Source organism: Lampris incognitus, chromosome 2 (genome assembly GCF_029633865.1).
Source record: "Lampris incognitus isolate fLamInc1 chromosome 2, fLamInc1.hap2, whole genome shotgun sequence".
Lineage (NCBI taxonomy): Eukaryota > Metazoa > Chordata > Actinopteri > Lampriformes > Lampridae > Lampris > Lampris incognitus.
Window position 1 is genome coordinate 71,749,870 of NC_079212.1, and position 22,067 is coordinate 71,771,936.

At 46.0% G+C, this 22,067-nt stretch overlaps 1 protein-coding gene across 1 annotated transcript in view; it reads right to left on the minus strand.

Annotated features, from left to right (window-relative positions):
• The window catches only part of LOC130107473 (protein-L-isoaspartate O-methyltransferase domain-containing protein 2), a 32,170-nt gene that overhangs the window by 9,547 nt on the left and 556 nt on the right, over window positions 1–22,067 (minus strand). The window contains exons 2-3 of the mRNA XM_056274094.1: window positions 13,797–13,957; window positions 1,521–1,671 (exon numbers count right to left, since the gene is read on the minus strand). Of these exons, the coding sequence (XP_056130069.1) occupies window positions 1,521–1,671; window positions 13,797–13,952 (307 nt within the window). The 5' untranslated portion in view covers window positions 13,953–13,957. The remainder of the gene's footprint in view (window positions 1–1,520; window positions 1,672–13,796; window positions 13,958–22,067) is intronic.

The window sequence follows — 22,067 nt, forward strand, 5'->3', positions numbered from 1 at the left end:
ACCAATCTTGCCTGCCTAGTAAAGCCTCTGATTTTTGGAAACCTTGAGCTGTCTGAGTCAAGCATTTGGGTCCTCAATTCCCGCTTCCGTTGTGACACCTTGAAGCAGCAGCCAACAGTGGTACAGACCAGAGGGTCCAAACAATGAGCACGTTAACAATGAGCATCGCTTCGAAAAGGTTTGGCATCAAGGAACAACGGGCCACCAAGACTAATGCAAATCCAAACCGATGGGAAGTTAAGATCGCACAACTTAGACGAAAGCTCAGGAAGGCAAGCAAGTAAAAGAAGGCAGTCTTGTCAGACCTTTGAGGCATATAAGAGAAAGGCAAGTCACCCTTCAGTGCACTGAGTGGCACAGGAAGAGGGGCGAGGAAAAGGCCCGCAAGTGCAGTGCCTTTATTGCAAATCCATTTGGATTTGAGAAGAAGCTGCTGGGGAAGAAACGCAGTGGTCACCCGTCATGCCTTGAGGAAGAGATCAACTGCCACATTAGTAACACCTACAATGACAGCATGAGGGAGCAAGACCTTGGCACCTGCGCAGCCCTTACATCCTCACCCGAACCCAGCATCCTGTTCAACATCAACAAACCCACACTGAAAGAGATCAAGGAGGTCATTATAGTCGGCTGGGGAAAACCATCACCTGAGACGGAATCCCCACTCTGATTCTCCTTCATCCCAGCCACCGTATGTCAAGATTTCCCAGACCGACTCCACATATATCGGAGGACGCACGTGGTAGTCTGCATCCCTCCCCGGATCGGCAGTGAGGGTGGAGCAGTGACCAAGACAGCTCGGGAAGAGTGGGGTAATTGGACGGATACAATTGGGAAGAAAAAAGGGGAAAAATCCCCAAAAAAATAAAGCTGCCCCAGACCGAGACAACCTCCACATCCATCCTCACCCTCACTTCCATCATTCATCCCCATCATCCAATACCCATCATTAAACCTGTAACTTCACATTGTTGTGGTGTAGTCCTTGCTAGTGAAGTGTAAACTGTCGAGAGTACCTCTCAGGTCGGATTTGTGTTTGAAAGGAAAGGAAAGGATTTAAATTGTATTGCCTCACTAGTCGCCTTGGATGTCGTGAATCTGTTTCGCAGTTTCCCAAACATTTTTCATCATTTACCTTACATTTATCTAGGTTTGTTTTCCTTCACTAATCATATGTGTATTGCATCGAAGCGTTCATCTCGACTTTCTCTGTCAAATGTCAGAGGAAGTAGAGTTGACTGCTGAGTGCTGATTGGTGGATCACTGCATCAATTTGCAAATGGTAAAAGACTGCAAGAAGATTATACACATCAACAGTACGGGGAGCTTTTACACAGGGAATGAGAGTTACACACACTAACACACAACCACAGTCTCGTCCTGTTGACTGGCTAGCAGCGCCACTAAAGCTATTCAGTGCTTTCCTGAAGAACACTTCCACAAATTCAGAATGACAAGCCTCAGTCTACAAACAGGTAAAATGTAGAAATGTATGCTAGATTGCTGCAGTTCCCACTTACCCAATATAAGTCCCACCATGGTGCTGAGGTAGCCTGTTCCACTGCCCAGGTTGAGGAAGGAGAGGCCAGGGTGGAGGTCCAAGGCCTCCATCACCTCAGAGTAGATACATGGAGCTGACAGGTGGATGTTCCCATGTCGCCATGCCAAGTCCTAATACCAACAATGACAAAAGTTCTGTATGTTAAAATCTGCCAAAAAAACCTGTTTCGGGGACTATTACACCACTAGGCATTATCAATGTGTTACTATCCATTTACTTGAAAGTACAGTAAAATAATCAAATAATACACTCAAATAATCAAAATATGAATATGAAGTATGTGTAGGCTCATTATATTTATACAAAAATGTACCTGAATGTGTTTTTATACGTTATCTAATATCAAAACTAGATTTTATATGAGGTATACTGATGATTTATGGATTTCTCCCTCTTTGAAAGACATTGTTGACCCATGGGCCTGTTGTGGTTAGTCGCATGACAGGCAATTCTGATCAGAGCAATGGACAAAACATAAAATAGAAGTCAAGTCAAGTCAATTTTATTTGTATAGCCCAATATCACAAATTACAAATTTGCCTCAAGGGGCTTTACAGCTTTATAGAAAACTGATGAACTGACTGAACATTTTGTAAATAGTTTGTACGCTCACTTTATGAACAGATCTGTTGTTGCATGAGGACCGCTGTATTTAAACATGTAACTCAATTACAGGTGACTCGTGAAAGAGTAGCTCCAATGTCCTCACAAAGCAACCGTCGTAAAGAAAGAGATAAGATGGGGCATCTGGGTAGCGTAGCATTCTATTCCGTTGCCTACCAACACAGGGATCGCCGGTTCGAATCCCTGTGTTACCTCTGGCTTGGTTGGGCGTCCCTACAGACAGTTAGCCATGTCTGCAGGTGGGAAGCCAGGTGTGGGTATGTGTCCTGGTCGCTGCAGTAGCGCCTCCTCTGGTCGGTCGGGGCGCCTGTTCGGGGGGGGGGAGGGGGAACTGGGGGGATTTGTGTGATCCTCCCACATGCTACGTCCCCCTGGTGACAAACCTACATCGCAGACACGGCCAATTGTGTCTGTAGGGACGCCCGACCAAGCCGGAGGTAACACGGGGATTCGAACTCCCGAGCCCCATCTTGGTAGGCAATGGGATAGACCGCTACACTACCCAGACGCCCAGAGCTGCTTTTCTTAGGCTGGAAATGGAGGTTTAGTCAAGGTGGAGGGAATCATGAATATCATGAACCTGTCGATTTTTGGTGAAAAATCTTCAGGCGTCTGCTAAAAAGCTGAAGATGAGGAGGAACTTCCCCTTTTAGCAAGACAACCACCCAAAGCATACATCGAAATCAACAAAGGAATGACTTCACCAAAAGAATAACGTTTAGGAATGGCCCAGCCAGAGCCCAGACCTGCATCCAATAGAAAATCTGGAGAGGGCTGTACACAGGAGATGCCCTCGCAATTTGACGGCTCTAGAACGTTTTTGGAAGGAGACTCTTACCAAAAAAGACTGAGTGCTGTAATGATCAAAAGGTGCTTCAACAAAGTAGTAGTTTAGGGGGTGGTGTGCGTACTTATGTAACCAGGTTATTGTAAGTTTTAATTTTTCCTTCGAAAACGTTTCAATTTCTTTTTCACTTTGTTTTTATAGGTTGCAATTTCACATTAAATGTAGAAAAAGTTCGGATATGATTTATCTTGGTTTCATCCTTTTTTTTAATATCTAAAAACCTGTCATTCTAACGGGGGAGTGTAGATTTCTTATATCCACTATAGCATTAACAACTTTGGTCTTTGACAAGATGGCGGCCCGAATTCACATTCGCAGCGGCCTCACCCAGTACCGGTGTGGGAAGATGGCGGCACGAATTCATATTTGCAGTGGCCTTACCCAGTACCGTTGACGCAGTGTCTTTGACCACGTCTAAGTTTTTGTGTTCGTTTGTTGGCTGGGAGAGCTGGCGCTGGATTGGCTGCAAGAGCTTGGTCTGCTGCACTGTGGGCCCTGCAACCACGGCCCTGCCGGAGCTGCAACCAAGGAGGTAACACCAAGGACGGTCTGATAGGACGCAGGCCAGGCTAAGCTAACTGCTAGCACATGCAGACCGGCAGTTCCGATAACACCGAGGGCAGTCTGGTGGCGGCCTCACCTGGCATTCGCTGTGGTGTTTTCGATGTCATCGTGTGGAGTGCGGGGAGGTGTGTCAAGGGTGTTTGGTTAAGAGAGCTGGCACTGGATCGGCTGGGCAAGCTTCGTCTGCTTCGTCTGGTTGCCACAGGGACCACAGCCCCTGCCTGGAGCTGCGCCCGAGGAAGAAACATGGAGGGCGGTCTGACAGGACACGTAATTGGGACAGGCTAGGCTAACTGCTAGCCCATGCAGACCGGCGGTTCCGACCCAGATAGCATCTAGATGTGGGCCACCTCAGGCAATGATGCGGCGCTGATGGCCTTCTTCTGGCCCTGACAAAATGGATGTAAGCCTGAAGTGGCCCACATGTCCATCCATTATCCAAACCGCCTATCTTGCTCCCAGGGTTGTGGGGATGCTGGAGCTTGTCCCAGCAGTCCACATGTAAAATAGTAAATATAGCCCAAATATGCCAAATCAAATGTGGGCCTTTTTTTGGCAAAGGTGCAGTGCTCTCGGCAACATGTAATCTGGATGTGACCCTGAAGTGGCCCGTGTAGTAAATGGTGAACATGGCCCAAATATCACAAAACAAATATGGACCACCTTTGGCAAATATGGGGCACATGCGGTATTGCTATGGCTTGGTCCTGGCCCAGATCTGGCAAACAAGAGCGGACCACCCAAGTGCCATCATTCCACGCGGTATGTAGGCTGGATGAAGTGTCGAGTGTGGGACAGGTCCAGGCCACAGCAATTTTGCTATCTGGGGCCAGTCATCCTGGCTGGCATTTGTTCCCTTGGACAGTGATTTTTTTTTTTAAATTTTAGTTTGGACATTTGTGTTAATTTGTTTGAATATGTGTGTTCTTGTAGTTTTTGAATGCGTTTTTGTCTGGATGTTGCACTGCTGTGGGCTGGGGGAAACAACATTTCATTTCATTTCATGTGCGTAAGCACATGAGGTGAAATGACAAATAAATTCTTCCTGATTGGTCTTCCAACTGGCGAATAACTTTACATTCCCTAGCAAAGTGGAGGAGCTGTAGGAGACCTGTTGAGTTGTACACAGGGTCCTTAAGTCACTGTTGGCACCCTGATTCTTGTGCCTAGTCCCCAGATAGAGGATTATATCTGCTGGAAAGGCTACCCTGCCATCAATGTCCAAGTGATCTGCAGCCACGAGGAGGTCATTACTGTTATTGTGCCAAGATGGCCAGGTAGCATACGGCAGTGGTTCTCAACCTTTTTGGGGTCCTGGACCCCCTGCGTATTTTTGATCTACCCTGAGGACCCCTCCACCTGATCTTGGGGGAGGGGGGTTGCAATTTGATAGAAACAGTAGAAACTGCATTTTAAATTGCATTATAGCATTTATTCACTCTTTGGGGCAAAAATAAGAGCTTTCAGTTGTAACTTAGATATAGTTAACAAAACAGAAATCTTATTCAGTAACTTTCAGATATATGTAACGAAATAGAATATGTATTCAGTAACTTTCAGATATATGTAACAAAACAGAATTTTTATGCAGTAACTTTTAACAATGCAAACGGGAGCGAGATCTCTTATTAAAATACAATAAATTACACTTGTGAAACAGATGTAATTAGAGAAAAAAGTCCTGTTACCCTTTATAGTTTAGGTAGATAAAGGTCTCAGTCACATTTGAGTAAAACAATCCTATTTCTATAAATGTCATAGGATCTTTTTTTAAAAATATATTTTATTTTCACGGACCCCTTGCAATTACACCACGGACCACTAGGGGTCCGCGGACCCCCGGTTGAGAAACACTGGCATACGGGGATTCTGCTCCAAATGTACCAGGTGGATGACAATGGAGCATCTGATGATGTGTGGTTATTGGGGGATAGAAGTTATCCTCTCTGCCCTGATCCCTAAACAGCGGTGTAGCAGCCAGCTATACATGCAGAGGAGAGGTTGAGTGAGGCCCAAACTCCAGCACGTTGCATTGTGGAGAGAGCGTTTGGGGTTTGGAAGCAGCATTTTTACTGGATCAGCAAGTCTGGTGGTGGTCTGCAGTCTAAATCCTAACAAATGCTGTTGCTGTTGTGGCCATAACAGCATTGCTACGCAGCACTGAGGATGACCTACTGTGGAAGAAGGAGATCTTGGTGTTGATGATGATGATCAATGTTGAACCATATCAAGACAATTATCAAGTTTAATGTAGGTTTACTGCTGAGCAGTGCTGTCTTTTGTCGTTCAAAGGGAAATTATATCTATATGTGAGCTATACATTTAATACTTTAATTGATTTTTTTAAGATTATTAGAATAATGTTGCCCAATAAAGATATTTGAACGTCGTTTGCTAAAATCTTGGTTCATTGAAAGATAAATCACAAGATTAATTGCTAGCCTAAAACAGTTTACTAACTTGAGGACTGTAGCCTATTTCCCTCATAGTATCATGAGACCTCTAGGTGTCTGGGTAGCATGGCAGTCTATTCTGTTGCCTACCAACATGGGGCTCATCGGTTCGAATCCCCGTGTTACCGCCGGCTTAGTCGGGCGTCCCTACCGACACAATTGGCCGTGTCTGCGGGTGGGAAGCCGGATGTGGGTATGTGTCCTGGTTGCTGCACTAGCGCCTCCTCTGGTCAGTTGGGGTGCCTGTTCAAGGGGGAACTGGGGGGATAGCGTGATCCTCCCACACGCTACATCCCCCTGGTGAAACTCCTCACTGTCAGGTGAAAAGAAGCGGCTGGTGACTCCACATGTATCGGAGGAGACATGGTAGCTTGCAGCCCTCCCCGGATTGGCAGAGGGGGTAGAGCAGCGACCAGGAAGGCTCAGAAGAGTGGGGTAATTGGCCAAGAACAATAACAATTGGGGAGAAAAAGGGGGAAAAATTCAAAACAAAAAAACCAAAACAAAACAAATAGCATCATGAGAACTAATCTTGATTATATCTTATTAACACCCTTAACAGCTTGTTGAATGTAACTTTATTGATTGATTGATTGATTGATTGAATGAATCATTATTCAACTAAATTATTGCAACAAGTACAAATATTTGCCTGAGCTGTCATAGCCTCTGCAATATTAGCTGTATCAGCATATAAACAGTGGAACTGAGGTAAGCTTAAGAAAGGGTAATTAATAACTTAATAAACGTGACATATAAACTGCCTCAGTAACAAAGTCTTGCGTAAAAAAACTAATTTGTAATGAATTGGTTAATTCCCCACAGGAACTAATCAATTCCTAATTTTGGCTGCCGATCACAAAGTTTGCCTCTATCTGAAGGTAAAGACTCCAGCTGTTTCTCTGCAACTTTGTGATCATCGTTGTGAATGCTGGATTTATTCCAGTGAATGTTTTGAGGAATCCCCCCCCCCCCCGGTGGAAATAGGCTCTGTGCATAACTGTAGTCCGCTGACTTCCGGTTTTGACCGCGGCTGTCATACCAGTTTCCGGTTATAGAAAGAACAATAAAAACCAGAACATTCTCACACTATAAATATGAACAATAAAAACCCGAACATTGTCACACTATAAATATATAAATTATAAGGCAAGTGCAAATGTTGCCACCCACATCAAAAGAAAATAAGAAATAAGTTGGCACAATATACGTATATAGGACAATAAACCACAGTAAATAACTTAAAATAAAAACAACATAAACACATGACAAAATATATATCTCCAAAATATATAAACTCAGTCTAAACTCAATAACCGCCTTTAACCCTCATAGGGACACGGGGCCCCTACAAGGGAGGTTTCCTACTGTGATGTCATGTCATTGCAAATCGTCCATTGGTTGTTTAAGGCGGAGGGGGGGTTGCAGTCACTGCTTTGGAGTAAATTCTGTCAGCTTTCGGGGGCCCCCTACTGCCTGGGGCTCCAAGCGGTTGCCTGGCTTGCCTGTTCAGAAGCTTCACCTCTGGGTGCAGAGGTTTGAAAATTATACTCCTGCCATGAACATTACAGGCGATGCAAGGCAAAAAGCATTGCTGCTACACTTGGCAGGAGAGCGTGTGCATAACATTTATGACACGCTAGCAGCAGAGGCAGACAAGTTTGCTGAGGTAAAGCAGAGGCTAGGAAAGTAGAGTAACGTGCATGGATGAGTAGACACGTTGGTGCTTGACTAACGGGTCGGACCCTTTAGTCGACTGGTTAACGTTGTCGCTTGCGGAGTGGGACACTGTTGAGATATGACACCAGCGTATTTGTATGACTATGTGTTACTGTGTACTATTATTTTGTTTACGACTTTGTTTGTCCACAAGTGGGCGGTGTTGCGCTTGCATGCGCGGATTGATTACGTCACTGAGACGCCGTTCATTTTCCTTCTTCTCCCAAACTACCGAATAAACGGAGGCTGCATTTTTCCCTCCAGCAGAAGTTCGGTAGTCAGTACGATTCTTTATAACGGTTTAATAATCCACTTCATCTGCGCAGAGATAGACAGTCTTCTAACAGACACACAACACAGGTTCGCGTCCTGGCTGTGGCGACGGTCTCACAGACTGCCCCCCCCCCCCGAATTCGCTGCAGTACTTCCCACCTAAAAAGAATGTGTAATACCAAGTGTACATGTTTAGAAAGGCGGTGCAACAGCCAGGTGAACATTTACACACATACTGTACACAGTGGTGGATCTAGAGATTTTTTCCTGGGGTGGCAAAGGGGTGGCAACAGTGTGTCCCAGAGGTGGAAGCTGCCACCCCTTGCCACCCTGTAGATCCGCGCCTGTCAGGGGGAGGGGGATTCTAAATCGGCGACTTCTGTTTGAGATGAGTTTGGTGAGGGTCTCATTGACCTTCACCATGCATGTACATAAAATATACTTTAAAAACATATTATCTGATTTATAAATGGGGTGGCAACAGGGGTGGCAAGACTGTGTCCCAGAGGTGGCAGCTGCCACCCCTTGCCACCCTGTAGATCCACCCCTGACTGTACAAGACTACGTATGCTAGCGAAGAATTGTGAGCTTAACGACGTCGACAAGGAGATTAAAGCGCAATTGATTCAAAGCTGCTCTTCAACGAGGCCACGCAGACGAGCGCTCCGGGAGCCCGGTAGCAGCCTGGATGAACTCCTAGAGCACGGGAGATCCCTGGAATTGTCCGAGCAGCGAGCAGCAGGCATGGAACTGAGGGTAGCTGCATCAGTAAACACAGTGCATCAGAAAGGACGACCAGCTACCAGCCGACGTGGCGGGAGAGCCAAGCGCAACAACCGGTGCCGGAATTGCGGTGGAAAATACCGTCACGATGGAGAATGCCCAGCAAAAGCGAGAGACTGTAAAGCATGCGGCAAGCTGAACCACTTCGCGAAGCAGTGCAGGTAAAAGCAAAAGCAACCTGGAAAAGACTTTGACATGAAACCCAGAGACAGTGAGCAATTCAAAACACACAATAAAGTGTATAACATTAACAGCACAACGACACAGCGTTAACACACAAGATTAATCTAGCAGTGACGAGGCATATGTGTTTGCAGCCAGTGGCAGCAACAATGCTATGCAGCCACAGACATATATTAGACTGAATGGTGTTAGGAATTCAGCACTGATAGACTCAGGGGCTGCAGTGAACATCATTAGTGAAAAGGTGCTCAGTACACTGAGACCACGCCCACAACTCACCCCAGCTGACATCAGGATATTCCCTTACGGCTGCACTAAACCACTGCCCATAGCCGGTGCATTCACATGCAACACAGAAGCAGGAGATAAAAAGACTAAAGCCAAATTCTATGTGATGACTGGTGACAGCTGTTTTCTCTGCTAGGCTACAAAGCAGCTGAGGAGCTAGGCCTCGTCAAAATTGTGAACAGTGTGACCTCCCCAATCAGCCGAACAGTAGCAGATGAATTGGTAGACAGCTACCCAGAGCTGTTTCAAGGCATTGGCAAGTTAAAAGGCTTTCAAGTTAAGCTGCACATCCACACCGACATTCAGCCGACCTGTCAACCACACAGGCGAGTGCCGTTTCACATCCGACAGAAAGTCGAAAAGGAATTGAAAAAGCTAGGGGTCCGCGGTGGTGTAGCGGTCTAAGCATCGGCTTTGTGTCGATGCAGTTGCCCACTGGGGACCGGGGTTCGCGCCCCGGTCTCGTCAGATCCGGCTATGGCCGGACTCGATGAAGCAGCAATAATTGGCAACGCTGTCTTCGGGAGGGGGGCGGAGTCGGCTTGTGTTCGTCGCGTGAATGCGTCTCTGTGTGTGTCTCGGGAAAAAGCAGTGGTTCGGCCGGCGTGATTTTTTTTCGTACCCGTTTTCCGGGAACTCTACCTCTGATTGGCTAGTACTCGTTAAGAGAGCGTTCAACTGGATTCCGGGAAGACCCGCCCCTACTCTATCTCTGATTGGCTATCCCTAACCCCACCCTAACCCTAACCTTAACCAACCTAATCAACGGAGGCAACGAGTACTAGCCAATCAGAGGCAGAGTTCCCGGAAAACGGGTACGAAAAAAAATCATGCGTTCGACCTGGAGTCGCCTTGTAGCGGAAGTGGCGAGGTGTCTCCTTCCAGACTGCCGGCCGGAGAGATGCAGTACGAGGGTGGGTGTTTGAGCTAAAATAGGTATAGATTGGCCACTAAATTGGGAGAAAATCAGAAATAAATTTAGGGGGAAAAAAAAGAAAAGAAAAAGCTAGAAGATGATGACGTCATTGAAACAGTCACAGGCCCTACGCCATCGGTCTCACCCATCGTCACACCACCCAAGCCAAAAGACCCAGACAAGGCGAGAGTATGTGTCGACATGAGACAAGCCAACACTGCCAGCCAACGCGAACGTCACATCACCCCCACTTTGGACGACGTGATCCATGAGCTGAACGGAGCGACAGTCTTCTCCAAGCTTGACCTGACAGCTGGATACCATCAGCTTGAACTCCACCCGGACAGCAGGTACATCACGACATTCACAACACACCTAGACTTGAGATGCTACAAGCGCCTGAACTTTGGGATATCTTCAGCAGCGGAGGTGTTTCAGAATGCAATCTGCCAGACACTACAAGGGATCAAAGAGGTGAAGAACCTGAGTGATGACATCATCGTCTATGGGAAAACGCAGACTGACCATGACAACAGCCTAAGAGCAGCGTTCCAGAGACTGAAAGAGAGAGGGCTCACGCTCATCAGGAAAAAGTGTGAGTTTAACAAGTCCAAGCTCGAGTTTTTCGGGTTCGTCTTCTCAGCCGGCGGAATCTCAGCTGACCCCAAAAAGGTCACCGCCATTCAGCAAGCAAGCAACCCATGAGACCCGACTGAAGTCAGGAGCCTACTAGGTATGGCCAACTATTGCTCACGCTTTATCAAAGACTTTGCTACAATTTCAGCACCACTATGCAAGCTGACCAGTAAAGACACACAGTGGCACTGGGGCCCAGAGCAAGACAAAGCACTACAGACCATCAAAGAAAGCCTGACCAGCAACATGGTAATGTCATATTTTGATCCTAGCAAAGACATAGAACTTGTCGTGAATGCCAGCCCTGTTGGCCTGGGTACCACTCTCTACCAAAAGGAAGAAGGGGAGAGACGCACCATAGCCTATGCCAGCTGTGCCCTCAGTGATGTGGAAAGATGCTACTCACAGAGAGAGAAGCACTGGCCATTGTCTGGAGTTGTGAACACTTCCGCCTGTACCTGTATGGCAACCCTTTCACCCTTGTCACAGACCACAAGGCACTCGAGGTGACCTGAAACAACCCCCAATTGAAACCACCTGCCAGGATCGAAAGATGGGGACTGAGACTACAGCCCTACAACTTCAGGATAAAATACAGAAAAGGGGCGGAGAACCCTGCGGACTAATCTTGTTCCAGTGCAGACAAGTGGAAACAGAAGAGCAGAGAAGGTGGCGCAAGAGTATGTGAACTTCGTGGCACAACACCCCACATCCAAAGCAATGACTCTCACAGAGATAAAAGACAAAACACTTAAAGACCCAGTCCTGCAGAATATCAGTACCCACATCAGGCACAATACATGATTCAAAGTTGCAAGTGACACACAGCACGCTGAGACACTCAAGAAGTACAAACAAATCAAATCAGTAGTGAGCTCACTGTGTCACACACTGATGACATCATCCTGCGAGGCACAAAGATTGTCATCCCTGCATCTCTTGAACACAGAGTGCTAAGCTAGCCCATGAAGGACACCAGGGCATTGTAAAGACAAAGACACTCCTCAGAACAAAGGTATGGTTTCCTAACATTGACCTGAAAGCAGAACTCACGGTTAAGAACTGTCTAGCATGCCAGGCCAATACACCCATAGCACAGTCAGAACCTTTGAAGATGTCCAAACTACCAGTAGCCCCCTGGCATAATGTCAGTGCAGATTTCTATGGCCCACGCCCTACTGGAGAATACCTGTTTGCTATCATAGACGACTACACACGCTACCCAGTAGTTGAAATTGTGAGCTCCACTTCAGCCAACACAGCATTCCCAGCCATAGATAAAGTGTTCTCCTTGTTTGGAATTCCGAGAAACCTAAAAACAGACAATGGCCCTCCTTTCAATAGTGAACACTTCTCCAAGTTTGCTGGCCATCTAAGGTTTCCACCACCAGAAAATAACACCCCTCTGGTCTCAAGGAAATGCAACAGCAGAATGCTTCATTTGCACGCTTTGAAAAGCCATCTGCGTGGCAGAAACTCAGAGCATCCCATGGAAACAAGAGACTCAACACGTTTCTCCGTATCGCATCGCTCCACACCATACACCACCACTGAAGTGTCACCTGCGGAGCTGATGTTCCAAGGCAAAATCCACACCAAGATCCCAATGCTCACCACGGCCATTGAAAGTGACATTGACCACAAAATCAGAGAACGAGACAAGACTGCTAAAGCAAAGATGACGTCTGACTCAGATGCATGCCGTCATGCCAAGACAAGCGCACTCACCCCTGGTGATACTGTGCTTCACCAACAACCCAAGCACAACAAGCTCACCCCTCCACACAACAGTGAGCCTTACACAGTGTCAAAGGTCAAAGGCTCGATGGTCACAGCAACCAAAGATGGACATTCCATAACCAGAACCTCTTCTTTCTTTAAAAAGATCAATGGTGAGATACAGGACACGCAAACAGATCCTGACAAGGATGATAGTGACACTGTTACTGTTGCAACACCGAGGCATCCTTTCAGAAGCAATCGCTAGCGCCCGTCATCCTAAATGACTATGATTAAGAGGGTTACCTGTAGGCCATCAGCGTGGCCAAATGAATGAGTTTAACAATATAGATGAAAACTGTTATGTGTTTCAGACTGTTTACATTCAGTGCATTAATGGGTTCATCTAAAGGACTCTAAATGACTGTTCTGTCTTTACACCCATTTACACTGGGTACACTATGAATGTATCTTAATGATTGTGAATGAGTGTTATATCTCTGATACTGTTTGCACTAAGCACACCAATGAGTTTATTTGAACTTGAACTAAGACGATGTAGCATCTGAATTTTAAATTGTATGTTGAGTTGTAATTGAGAAGTAATATTGCTACTGCAGATAGTAAGTGAATCAGTTATGTCTAAGACCTTATAACCTGTTTGTGAAGACAATGGTGTTAATCATTTTTTAAAAAAGGAAGTGATGTAATGTTTACGGATATGTATGACATTACAGTGATTAATATTTACGACGGTGACGTATGGCCGTCATGTGCGGTCATACATTACATGAGGCAGAACCCGGAAATCAGTCAGACAGTAGCTCACAGTACGGCTGTATGCAGTGAACCTGAGCTTCTCCAGTAAAGTTCCGCGTTTGTTTAATAAGTTGTCTGCCTATTTGGATTACACATGAGAACATCACACGGAGTAGACCGCTACGCTACCCGGATGCCCTTTTTTCCTCATTTTTGATGTGCTGTCAAGTGCATTGCATTGTATTTTCATTTACAAAATATGCTATATAAAGCTGAACTGATTACTGACTGATTGAGAGCAGTCCTCCTCAGACCCTGCCATACATACTGGATTTTAGCTCACTCCCCTCCAAATACGTGTTAGGCTGTAGTAAAGGAACCGATTAATTCCAGTAAAAACACAAAGGTCTTAAAATGAACTACTGTATTTCGGTGTGGGTTTTCATTTTGTTCCCTTTACCCACCGCTCACCTTGTAAGCATTGTCCCGGTATTCCTCTAGGTAGTAGTCTGCCCGGTCAATGGCTCGGAAGGCACGCTCTACCAGGTCTGAGCGGATGTAGTACGCCTCCTTCAGGTTGTCAATCAACTCGTCGTTGTCCTCCCCGGCACTCACAGCCCCGCCCATTCTGACTAGAGACAGAGAGGAAACGCTGATCACAACATGTCAAATTAAACAGTCTAGGAGGACAAATGGGTTTCATGTTATACCATTAATTTTCTCACCATTAAAAATCAAAGCACAACTGTTGTCAGTAAGCATATGAGCAGCAAGAAAGCAACAGTTGGGATGCCCCTGACAAAATTCAAATTTTTGTAATTTAGAGAAAGACGTTTTAAGGTGTGCGGTTGGAATGACAGATGGGTTCAAGGTGAAGGTGGGATTACATCAAGGATCGGCTCTAAACCCTTTCTTGTTTGCAATGGTGATGGACAGGTTGACGGACGAGAACAGGCAGGGGTCTCTGTGGACTATGATATTTGCGGATGACACTGTGATCTGTAGTGAGAGTAGGGTGCAGGTTGAGGAGAGCCTTGAGAGGTGGAGGTATGCACTGGAGAGAAGAGGAATGAAAATCAGTATGAGCAAGACGGAATACCTATGCGTGAATGAGAGGGAGGGCAGTGGAATGGTGAGGATGCAAGGAGTAGAGGTGACGAAGGCGTATGAGTTTAAATACCTTGGGTCAACTGTCCAAAGCAATGGGGAGTGCAGAAGAGAGGTGAAGAAGAGAGTGCGGGCAGGGTGGAGTGGGTGGAGAAGAGTGTCAGGAGTGATTTCTGACAGAAGGGTACCAGCAAGACTTAAAGGGAAAGTTTACAAGATGGTTGTGAGACCAGCTATGTTATATGGTTTGGAGACAGTGGCACTGATGAAAGGACTGGAGGTGGAGCTGGAGATGGTAGAGTTGAAGATGGTAAGATTTTCATTGGGAGTGACGAAGGAGGACAGGATTAGGAACGAGTATATTAGAGGGACAGCTCAGGTTGGGCGGTTTGGAGACAAAGCAAGAGAGGCAAGATGGAGATTGTTTGGACATGTGTGTAGGAGAGATGCTGGGTATATTGGGAGAGGGATGCTTAATATGGAGCTGCCAGGGAAGAGGAAAAGAGGAAGGCCAAAGAGGAGGTTTTTGGATGTGGTGAGGGAGGACATGCAGGTGGCTGGCGTGACAGGAAACTGTGGAGGACAGGAAGAAATGGAAACGGATGATCCGCTGCGGCGACCCCTAATGGTAGCAGCTGAAGATAGTAGTAGTAGTAGTAGTAGAGAAAGACGTTTTAAAATGAAATTCCAGTCTTATTTTCATAGTGCTTGCCTCCAAATATATCAATTATATTATTATTTTAATTACTGGCTTCATTTTGTGGGTTTTGTACACAGGCTCATCACCAGACAGCTTTACAACAGCGTCTTATGGGGCAATTGAACACATGCTTTAAGTGAATGAATGAATGCCTTTATTTGTCATTGCAGAGCTGTACAACGAAATTAAGTGCAACTCCCCAATGGTACAAAATTTAAAAAAATAAAATATATACAAATAGTCAAAATACAAATAGACACACATTTCCAGCACAATCAACCTATATACTTAAACTTGTCCTTTAAACAAACAACAACAAATAAATCCCTGTGGCTCGATTAGAATATGTATCTGACTTCTCTGTTGTGCTACCTGGGTATGTCTACTACTACCTACAGTAAGTAAAGATTATTCCTGCAAGTTGAACCAGGAAGTAGCTCAGTAACGCGAACCATCCTGGACATTTTGGGGTAGAACTTCTAAATTGCACTTTTGTTTACACATCCAAATATCTGATTTGAATAACTGCGTTAATCTGGACTTGTTGAAAATACCTGACATTCATGTTCACGTGCACTGTAAAACGCTGTTGTAAAGATGAGTGTAATGGTAGTCCCAAAGCAAAAAATTTCTACAACGAAGCCAGCGGGTAAGACCCAGGTTGTAAAAAACTGGAATTGTCCTTTAATCTTAATTGAGAGGAAGGTAACCCACCTGAGAATTCCTGAGATTATTCTGTTGAAAGTTGTATTCTCATTGTTGAGGAGGAAGGCAAGGTCATGATACCTTGTTATCTTTGAGTTCTGTACATATTCTTTTGCCCAGATTCCCTTATTCTTTTGGTTTTATTTCTTCAAACATCATTTTGATTTAAGTCTGTTTAATTTAGATCTGAACCTCACATAATGCTCAACTTTTACAAGATCCTTTTCCCTGAGTTTTCCTTCATCCCCATCGTATTGGCTAGGCCATCTTATGACCATGATAAAAACTAGCATGAATATACTTTGGTGGAACAATATATTGCAAGTTTAAAGATAAAACCAGCTTGCTTTGGACACAATTGTGGTTCAACATTACATATTTTATCTCAGTACCAACAGCAACTTTGCAAATGTGGAGGTGTAAATGCAGTTTGTGGCAGCTTCACATTCAGTGTGAATACTTCAACAGTGTCTCTGGATCACAATCAGAATCAGGTTTATTGGCCAGGTAAGTCTGCATACACATGGAATTTGATTCCAGTTTCATGGCTCTCACAATGTACTTAACATAGAATAACAACACAACAATCTTCAGACATATACACAAAGATTGACTACATACAGGTGAAATAAGAGGCAATAAAGTGAGTTAGAAGAAAGTCACTTTATTTTGTCATTGTATTCTTACAATGAGTTTGTTCTCCGCATGTAACCCATCCTATTGTAGAGGAGCAATGGGCAGCTGCAGCACCCGGGGACCAACTCCAGTTCTTCTTTCTATTGCCTTGCTCAGGGGCACAGACAGGAGTATTACCCTAACATGCATGTCTTTTTGATGGTGGGAGGAAACCGGAAAACCCGGAGGAAACCCACGCAGACACGGGGAGAACATTCAAATGCCACACAAAAAAAACCTGGGATGGCCTGGGGTTTGAACTCAGGTCCTTCTTGCTGTGAGGCGAAAGTGCTAACCACTGGGCCACTGTGCCGCAGTCGTCTTCTTTTTTCGGCTTGTTCCCTGTTTCTCAGGGGTCAACACGGTGGATTTGATCATTTCCGTCAGTACCCTGTGAGGGCACAGCACCGATCGCGGTCTTGTCAATCCGCATAATGATTTGACCTTCCTGACACAACCACTAACCCTATGGATGGGGGCACAGGTAAAGCGCTGGTGGCCACCATGCTGCAGTGCAGAGAATATATCAGAGATGCTGAAATATATGTTAGCAGGTTACTTACATACATGCCTGAGGTAGATGGACATGAAAGAGTGTACCAGTATACGTACAATGTACAGTACAGTATACACAACATGGTTGTATATACAGTACTGTAGTGGTTATGTGACAATGTTAAGCGTTCATTTGAACGACAGCCCACAAAAAGCAACAGTTTTTATATCTGGTTGTTTTGGCGTACAGTGCTCTGTAGCGCCAACCAGAGGGGAGGCGTCAGAAGAGGTTGTGACCAGGGTGTGATGGGTCTGCAGTGATGTTGCCTGCCCATTTCCTGATTCTGGAGGAATATGTCTTTAATGGAGGGCAGATTGGCACCAACGATTTTCTCTGCAGACTTAACTGTCCGTTGTAGTCTGTCCCTGTCCTGTTTGGTGGCCGACGGTGATGGATGTGCAGAGAACAGACTGGATTATTGCAAAGTAGAACTGAGTGAGCAGTTCCTGAGGCAGGTGGAACTTCATGAGCTGGTGGAGAAAGTACATCCTCTGCTGAGCCTTTTTGATGATTGTGTCTATGTTGGATGCCCACCTTAGGTCCTGGGAGATTGTGGAACCCAGAAATCTGTAGGTTTTCACTGCAGACACTGTGCTGCTGAGTATGGTGGGGGGGGCAGTGTTGGGGGGCTCCTTCTGAAGTCCACTGTCACCTCCACAGTTTTGAGCGTGTTCAACTCCAGGTTGTTATGGCCACACCAGAGGGCCAGCTGTTCAACCTCCCGTCTATATGTAGACTCGTCACCATCCCGGATAAGGCCAATGATGGTTGAGTCGTCCACAAACGTCAGGAGTTTAACAGACGGGTCACCCGAGGTGCAGTCACTTGTGTAGAGGGAGAAGAGTAGAGGGAAGAGCACACATCCCTGGGGGGTGCCAGTGCCGACAGTCTGGGTGCTGGATGTGATTTTTCCCAGCCTCACCTGCTGCCTTCTGTCTGTCAGGAAGATTCTTTCCCCCCACCCCTTTTTCTCTCCAATTGTATCCAGCCAATTACCCCACTTTTCCAAGCCTTCCTGGTCGCTGATCCATTCCCTCTGCCAAGCCAGGGAGGGCTGCAGACTACCACATGCCTCCTCCGATACATGAGTCACCAGCCGCTTCTTTTCACCTGACAGTGAGGAGTTTCACCAGGCGGATGTAGAGCATGGGAGGGTCACGCTATCCCCCTCCCCAGTTCCCCCTCCCCCCCGAACAGGTGTCCCGACTGACCAGAGGGGGCGCTAGTGCAGCGACCAGGACACATACCCACACCCAGCTTCCTACCCAAAGACATGGCCAATTGTGTCTGTAGGGACGCCCATCCAAAACGAAGGCAACACGGGGATTCGAATCGGGATCCCCATGTTGGTAGGCAACAGAATGAATAGACTGCTATGCTACCCAGACGCCCCTGCCAGGAAAATTTTAATCCACTGGCAGATAGGGGGTGGTACAGTGAGCTGGGGGAGTTTGGAGAGGATATCTGGGACAATGGTGTTGAACGCTGAGCTGAAGTCCACAAACAGGATCCTTGCGTGTGTACCTGGGGAGTCAAGGTGTTAGAAGATGTAGTGAAATCCCATGTTAACTGCATCTTCCACTGAGCTGTTTGCCCAGTAAACAAACTGCAGGCGGTCAAGCAAGTTGCCTGTTATTTCCTTCAGGTGGCCCACCACCAGTCTCTCCAAAATTTCATGACCAGAGACATTAGGGCAACGGGCCTGTAGTCATTTAATCTTGTCATACAGGGTTTCTTGGGGACCGGGATGATAGTGGAGCTTTTGAGGAAGGAGGGGACTTCACACAGCTCCAGTGATCTGTTGAAGATCAGTGTGAAAATGGGGGCCAGCTGGTCAGCACAGAATTTCAGACAGGAGGGTCACACACCATCCGGGCCCGATGCCTTCCTGGTCCTCTGTCTCTGGAAGAGCTGGGGCATGTCCTCAACACAAATCCTGAGCGCGGGTGGGGGGTTGGTGGGGAGGGGAGAGTGGCTGGCATGGGGTGTAGTTGGTTGTGTGTTGTGGCTGGAGAAGGTGTGAAAATGCACTTTTCAAACATGCAGTGAAACCTATTTAGAGTGTCAGCCAGTTGATGGTTTCCTGCAGTGTGGGATGAAGGTTTCTTGTAGTTGGTAATGTATTTCAAACCTCTCCAATCTGATGATGGGTCATTGGCACAAAACCTGTTTTTCAACTTTTCAGAGTAGAACCTTTTTGCCACTCTGATCTCCTTTGTGAGTGTATTTCTGGCTTGGTCGTACCGGATCCTATCGCCACTCCTGTAGGCTTCCTTTTTGGCCTGACAAAGCTGTCTGAGTTTAGCTGTGAACCAGGGCTTATTGTTGTTGAAGGTACAGAAAGTTTTGGTGGGCACACACATGTCCACACAAAAGCTGACGTAAGATGTCACAGTGTCACTAAGTTATTTCAGGTCTGTAGATGCAGCCTCAGAAACACTCAGGGCAGTGCAGTCGAGGCAGGACTGGAGCTCTAGTTTTGACTCTTTGGTCCATTTCTTCAGTTTTAGCCACAGGCTTTGCAGATTTTAGTTTCTGCCTGTAGGCTGGGATAAGATGAATCAGACAGTGATCAGAGAGGTCCAGGGCTGCACAGGTGACAGAGCAATAGGCGTCCTTTAATATTGTGTGTGCTGATCCAGTGTTTTTGTCCCTGGTGGGACATTTAACATGTTGTCTGTATTTTGGCAGTTCGTGGCTGAGGTTTGCTCTGTTAAAACCTCCGAGGATAATGAGCAGGGAGTCTCTAAGTGAGGACTGCATGATTTCTTCAACACTGTGACATCTGTACACCAACCATCGTTTATGTAGAAGCATATGCCACCACCCCCTTTTTTTCCGGATAGCTCCGATTCATGGCCCGCCTGGAGGAGTTGGAACTGTGGCAGATGAAGTATACTGTCCGTGATATGCTCACTAAGCCAAGTTTCAGTGAAACATGGGGCGGCAGATCTGGAAAAGCCCTAGTTTTGTCCGTTTATGAGTAGGAGTTCGTCCATCTTGTTGGCCAGAGAGCGGGAGGGCGGTTAGAACCGACGGGAGGGCGGTTCTAAATCCCCGCTGTCACAAGCCTCCCACAGACTGTGCGATTTTAGCAATCTTATAAGTTTATTGCAAGCCACACTGTGATATGGATCTAATAAACTTGGGTACGACATCAAGTTTGATGTATGTAGACTGTGCGATGATAACCCCCACTGAATCGTAGGCTACGACGCAAGTCCATAAAAACATGATCAGCGTGCGTGCCACATCAGTGCGTGTCACCAATCTACGCCGCTGGTAGAGCAACATGACGCCAAGCAGGAATCGAGTCCTTTCAAGTCGCTGCAGTTCGTTTTGTTGCCCGTTTTAGCTCGTTTTGTTGAATCCATCGCATTTGGGTCACAGATGCTAACAGTCTCCCCGCAGCCCGCCTGCCGCCCAATGACTGCTGGGATAGGCTTCAGCATCCCCGCGACCCTGAAAGCAGGAAAAGCGGTTTGGATAATGGATGCTAACAGTCTGTTTGTGTTTAGTGCCAGCAAAGATTCTGCGTCGCATTGATCAGTGCGTCACTTCGTTCTGCATTTCTATTGGTTGGTTAGTAGACGTAGGTCGTAGCAGCAGTCACATTGTGAGATGGTCATCCTACATTTCTGTCCGAATTTTGCCCCAGATTATCTACGGTGGCAAGACCTTAATATCGGCCGTCTTTGAACCTGTCTCACAGTGTGACGTAGGGCCACTGTTTTGGAGCCACGACCAAAGATATCGCCACGTTTCCCTTCCCCCTTCAGCGTCTCTGCCGGAGCCCACACAGAGCCAAAAGTCGACAAGACTTTAGATTAAACGATCAGTTAAAGACTATAAAAAGTCTGTTCAGTTTGTCCAGTGGATGGTCGGAGGCTTAAAAGTTCTTCCCTGCTGTGTGTGATCAGTGAGTGGGCGCAGGAAACTAAACATCCATCCATTCATTATCTGGGTCCCATCAGGCTGGGAAACTAAACAAATAAACAAAAACAAGAAAAAGTACAAGAGAGCGCAGAACCGAGGCTACCGTCTGCGGCGCCATCGCGGATCAGGGTGGTGTGACGCACAATACTGACCAATGCCAGAATATGGGAGTGAGCAGCATCAAAGGCGACACTAACCAAATACTGGCCATGACATAAAGTAATAAAAGAACAACGGACCCTCGTCGTTTCAATAATGCTGGGCCTTTCTCCCCCTTTGATCACTAGGCCTTGCAGGCTGAGTTTAAGAGCCTGCAAATAGGTGCAAATTCATTTAAGAAAAAAAGAAGACGAAAAAACTTACACCATAAAGTACATTCTGCATATCCAGTACACTATTACCAGGCAGGGCAGAAAGTTAACATTCCCGCTGCTTTCCAGATGAAGCGTTGGTTAATTCCTAAGTATTAGTAACTGCTAAATTCATCATCTGTAAAGCATGTGTAAAGTATTTGTAAAGCAAGACATGCACCTAATGGTTAGTGTGTTAATAGGTGTTTTATAAATACTTATTAACACAGCAACTCATGATTCATTCATGCACAAATCTACATGTAAATAGTTTGTTAATCATGTACTTAGACTTTCTAAAGGATCTTATGACCCTTTAGGCTTTTGTGAGTCTCAAGGTACTGCTGGCCTCTCAATCTCGTTTGTAAATGATTTTTAAAGCACAGGGAGTCCTCACTTTAGATGAGGTCATACAAAATACTTAACTAACAACTAGCAACTACCTGAAGTAATTATGAATTGCAGTATTAATAGGTATTTATAAAACATCTATTAACACACCCACTAAGAATTGGTGCATGTCTCGCTTTAAACATGCTCTACAAATGACGAATACTTAACTAACGCTACATTGTATGTAGTTATGTGTTCCCGAATACACGCTTGTTGACGTATATGACCACAGGGTGGCGCTGTTAACACTTGGTCCGGTGAATTATCTGGTTCAGTAGGCTAGTAGGCTACTCGCTTTCTGTCAATGGCTAATCTCTACA